General features: G+C 42.5%; 1 protein-coding gene across 1 annotated transcript; it reads right to left on the reverse strand.

Annotated features, from left to right (window-relative positions):
• On the reverse strand, nt 1-2,932 carry LOC311010506 (ladderlectin-like). Its single transcript, XM_084005022.1, has 9 exons — nt 2,915-2,932; nt 2,279-2,348; nt 2,115-2,144; nt 1,957-2,031; nt 1,706-1,735; nt 1,520-1,611; nt 1,224-1,349; nt 1,023-1,122; nt 1-226 (listed from the first exon to the last, which is right to left on the reverse strand). Exons 2-9 carry the CDS (start codon nt 2,325-2,327, stop codon nt 156-158), a joined length of 573 nt encoding a protein of 190 aa, XP_083861148.1. The 5' UTR covers nt 2,328-2,348; nt 2,915-2,932; the 3' UTR covers nt 1-155.
• Nucleotides 2,933-5,318: the final 2,386 nt, after the last annotated feature.

Below are 5,318 nucleotides of genomic sequence, written 5' to 3' on the forward strand. Positions count from 1 at the left end.
AAACGGACACAATCACAAACACTTTCTACACAAAAGTCACTCAACAAGCCATCATTTAAGGCTTTGAAGAATCCAGAGAGGAAGAGAAGAATTCAGTGGCACACAACGTCCATGAGAGAAACCACAGCGGCTGCTCCAGATGTTTAGGACAGAAGTTAACAGCTGAAAGGGTTCTTGGAGCAGACGAAGCGATAGTTAGAGCCACAGTTGGTGTTACCCCAACCATCTGAAATTTGATTTGAAACAGGAGAAACAACCACATTAACACTAAACCCATGTCAAGTTAACAAATGGTGCATCAGAATGTTCACTGTCATTTCACTTCTTTGACTTTTTTCACAGACAAGTGAGTCAATCAGCAGTCAGACCAAAACAAGTGTGTAAAATGTGTGAAGGGTCCTTGTCCTGCAAGTCAGTGTCCCCAACCAAGACGTCTAAATACAGAGACTCTGTCTGAAGGAGACATCTCAGAGTAGGGAGATGCAGTGATTACCACTGAAGACATTTTTCAATCTCATATCTCATATTTATTGTTGTGATGAGTTGTTTGCTGTTAAATATTGTAGGGGAGGCAGCGTCACAGTCACAAATATATGACTCTAACCCTGACAAGATCAACCAAGGTGACGGAGCTGCAACCAAAGGTCCATGAACTCATCACTTCTTCCAGAAAAGATCCAGGCAGTTTGACATCCATTCATCAGCTCAGTCATTCATCCAGCAAGAATATCAACATGTGCTGCTCCAGCTTCCCAAAGTGGAAGGAGCTGCTGCCTCTCTTTGCTGTTTCTGATAAACTAAGCATTCTCACTCTTTGAACACTTGATAGACTGAACAGCTGATCCATCAACAGCCAAACAAATATTGATAAATGTGTGCGATGTGACCCTCTTGAGGCTGTGAGGCTAACAAATTAGCTACGCTTGCTTCATGTTATCGTCTCCGGGGAGAAACGCTGCAAAGAAAACAGTGGTGACAGTTGGACTCATGTAGGGTCAGCCGAAGCAGACAGGTGGACTTACAGGAGGTGCGTAAGTGGATGCAGGAGAGGCTGCTGGAGGAGGACTGGGAGTACCAGTTGGTGTAATAGAAACCCTCACGGTCAATCCACATCCAGCGACCCTGACAGACAAAGGACATTAGAGTAAGGAAGTGGAACCCTTTGGACCAGGTCCTGGACTTGATGTGGACTGACTGAAGGGTATTTGTTGAAGGAACCAGACCTGCAGGTTGAAGCCTCCCATCCATGCGATGCTCTGACCGGCCGTCCGTGTGATCTGCTGGAGGAAGCTGTACTCTCTGGGGCTGGTGGCCGAGGCCAGGTGTCCACCCAGGCTGTTGCAGTGCTCCTGTGGGACACACACACATTTAAGGTCCTCATGCCCTTGTCTTTGTCTTCCAGGTGAGGAGCTCATCTTGTCATGGACTGGCGCTGCCAGACTCCATCCAGTAGAACGTGTTGCATTCATCATTGAATTGAATGAATCAGGTGACAACAACATAGCAGTGAGACAGTTACCTCGGCACTGTACCAGGTAGTGGCAGTGTTGACGAACAAGAAGCAGCGAGAGCCGAGGCTGTACCAGCCATCTGGACAGAAGTTAAAACGAGCTGCAGACAGACAGACAGACCATGACAGTTACCATGACAACCTAAAATCACCAAGGATCATGAGGAAAGATGAAAACAGTGATGTGGCTCTTACATTCAGGTGCTACTGCCTCCTCAGACACACCTGCAGGACAGAGACACAGTCAACACAACCATTAAGATCATTCTCTGATAATAGTTTCAAATGTCTTCACTCTAACTGAACTAGTTTCTATAGAACATCATTATGTGGAACAGTTAGCCAGTACTTGATCAAATATAACTCAAATATGTATTTCAGCACTCAGGTGACTGTGAGCAGCCACAGAGGCACGTGTTAGAGAGACATGTGTCCTTTCTGTTTACCGTTTCTGGGAACAGGGACAGAATCTTCTGGAACTACTACTTTCTCATCTTTGGTCATCGTCTTGTCCTCCGTCTCTGAAACATCAACAGCTTCATCAGACTCTTTCTAGTGAGGAGGATTTGTCATTACAGTCAGGCTAAAGAGCTTCAGTACTGACCTGGAGCCTTCTGTTTGTCTTCAGCCGGAGCTGCAGGGAAACACACAACAGTGTCAGTAACATTGGTGCACTAGTTCCATACATGCACTACTACATGCAGAGTTCACTATGGTGTGTGTGTGTATGTGTGTGTGACTGTTGGGTTGAAATGTGTTGAGCCTGACCTGCAGCTGCAGCACAGAGGAGGATGGCGAGGACCAGGACAGTCTTCATGGTGATGATCAACAGATTGGTCTGAGTGGAGTAGAAAAACCTGTAAACAAGCAGAAAAGCAGCTGAAACACAGCAGCTGAACAAGAAATATACTTACACTTTCAATGGTTGCAAATATAATAACAAAGACATGTTTTTAAAATTGGACTATCGTACCCTTTCTATAAATATATTAAAGGAAAATACACTTTAAGTGAAGGTTACGTGTAATTACTAAAGCGGACTTGTATCAGCTTTTTATATACTTGGTATATTTTTTAAATATATGCTCCAAATGATTATTGCAATGATGCATTGGAAAATGATTTTAAAAATGAATGAATGAATTGAAATAAGCCAAAAGTATAATTGAGCAACAAGTGAATATTGCTTATATATAAGCATGTTACTGGATACATTTTTAATCATAACACAAGCAAAGAAAACTATAATTCCATTAATCAACATATTGCGTACGTGTAGTAGTACACACACGGACAAGTACCTGTACTAGTATGTACAAGTACGTGTACTAAGTATACTTGAAGTTGTTCCATTGTAGCGCTCAGATGTAATGTCGTGGGTGTAAGTGCGTCCAGCAGTCTTACCTATCAGTTACAAGGTGAAGTTGTTCAGGTGTCAGCTGAGTGATGATGAGCAGCTCTCCTGCTCTTTATATACACACTTGAACCACTGGGAGTCACCTTCATGTGCAGGAACGTGCCCATGTTTGTCTGTGACTCAACTCTGCATGCAGGAAGATGATGAAGACACAAACACACATGACCATGAACTCTGATCTTTTCAGATCAGGTTACTGGATTCAGAGAAGGATCTAAAGGGAAGTCTGGCTGCTGGGAATCTTTCTGTTCCTGCTGTGGAAAAGAAAACATGGGATTCATTTCATCATCATTAAAAATAAATAATACATAATAATAATAAGCAGACCGAACCTCAGCAGCAGGTCAGTCCTTCCAGAGTTTGGCAGTCTCATCAGGGTCAGCAGGTCTGTCATACAACTAGGGCTCTCCTTATTTAAAGCCTTTTAAATCAACACCAAAGTGAGCTGGGAGCCAATGCACTCAGGCAGAATTGAATTCTATGATCTTGTTTTATAATAATAACACCTGCTGCAGTGATTTGGACCCGTTGAAGGCGATGGAGGGGAGACTGGGGGACAGCTGAGTGCAGGACATTACGGTAGTGGTGGTTTCATTCACGTAGTTTAACGTCTCCTGAGGACACGAACAGCAAATCTCATGTCCATGAGAAGAGCACAGAAAAAACAGAACAAGAAACACAGGAATCCATCACATGAAAAAACAATTGCACTGTTTTCACTTTGGTAGAAAACGTGTTCATGTAGGAGGTCTTCGTGGATGGAAAGGAGCTGGATTAGAAGAGAGGCTTTCAGACTATTTAGAACAGAATGACTTTATTGACATTAAACATTGAAACATTGCTGAAACACTCCATTAACATTCCACATACAGAGAGATTAACGTTTACCTTCCAGATAAATAACAGTCATAAAGAGAAAGATGACAAAGACATCATGAGAAGAAGTGGCATATCAGCAGTGTCCTCGTGTTTGGAGGGTTGAGGTCGCCTCATCTGAACACATTGATCTCAGTTAACAAACTAACACTTTCAGACTTTTTGACCTGAAACTAAACTCAAATGACAATAATTGGTTCTTCCTCTTTAAATTCGGCCCATTGCTGTCCATGAAAAGATTTTCTACAATATTTTTTTCTAAAATATGAGCTGTTGAAGTCCTGAATGTTTGTCAGGAGTATCGTGTTTCATCGTTGTCTGGGTGAGAGAGGCAGAATTCAAGTGGGAGGCCGTGCTCAGCTTCAGCTCGGGCAAATGTTTCAAACTTAATACATCTACATTGTTGAAGGAAGTTTGGTGCAGTGGTTTTGGAAACAGAAGAGAAAAAGAGGAATCTATTTGTTTTGATTGTAACAATTAACCAGTTATGAGAGAGATATGGTAGGATAATAGTCAAAGATACAACATGATGTTATTTCCTTGTTCAGATTCACATTTATGACGGGAGTTAAAGGGTGTGGAGTGTTGGGAAAAGGAAGAGGAGATAACAGATCATTCATGAGAAGGCAACCGATTATTGTTGAAAAGAACAGCGCACGTCTTCCAGTAAAAACCTTTCATTTGATATCTAGGACTGACAGGCTGCATATTGGACTCTTATGATGACAGAAGATCTAAAACACTCACAAGCTTTGTGGAAAGATTTCCAATCATTGTGTCATTGACTGTGTTACACGGCTGTAAATAAATGTGTTATGTCTCTCTTCTATTGATTTATGATCTCAGAGATTTCCTCCTTCAGAGCGAGGATAAAGATGTCCTTGACCTACTGCTACTGTGAACTGAGACACACCTATCCTCTCATCAGATCACAAGACAGCAGCACAGGGATTCCTTTGGAGCAAAACACGACATTCAGAGCATGAATACATCATCAACAGCTATCGCCTAGTGAAGAAACTGAGGAGTAAAGTTTACCTGAGCAGAGAGCCGGGCTAGCTGCGTCTGCTTTTAGTGCACGTGAGTGTGCACCACTGGTTAGCTCATGGACGCCTATTAGCTCTGTTCGCCTGCTTGACCTAGTTTGTCCTGTTAGCACTGTTAGCACTGTTAGCTACGAGACACTGGCTCAGGCATAGCCATGTTGAGAGTCGTTGAGAGGCAATCAAATGCTCCCAATCTGTAATTATGTACCTTTAAGAACCATTTGAAGTTTTTCTTCGGGAACATTGGAGACCAATAATGAAATCCTGACTAAAGGTGAAGTGAAGACTTCAGTGCTCAGTCTGGTCAGCACGTTCTCACTCAGACACATCGAATACTTGGACGTGGCAGAGACGCTATGTCGGATTTCGCTCATTATATGGTCTCTTTTCAAAATAAACTTCCAATGTAGGTTTGGTGAGATTTCAGATTTACTTGGTGAGATTTAGGCAGCAAATGTAGGGAAAGATT

The sequence above is a fragment of the Eutrigla gurnardus genome, assembly GCF_963514095.1.
Source record: "Eutrigla gurnardus genome assembly, chromosome: 3".
Classification (NCBI taxonomy): domain Eukaryota; kingdom Metazoa; phylum Chordata; class Actinopteri; order Perciformes; family Triglidae; genus Eutrigla; species Eutrigla gurnardus.

Excerpts from the sequence above, each read along its gene's own strand:
- LOC311010506 (XM_084005022.1), bottom strand. The coding sequence starts at position 2,327 with ATGAAGACTGTCCTGGTCCTCGCCATCCTCCTCTGTGCTGCAGCTGCA. Across the intron at positions 2,145-2,278 it reads CCTCTGTGCTGCAGCTGCAG|CTCCGGCTGAAGACAAACAG; the intron begins GTCAGGCTCAAC and ends GTTTCCCTGCAG. Across the intron at positions 2,032-2,114 it reads AGACAAACAGAAGGCTCCAG|AGACGGAGGACAAGACGATG; the intron begins GTCAGTACTGAA and ends TTGATGTTTCAG.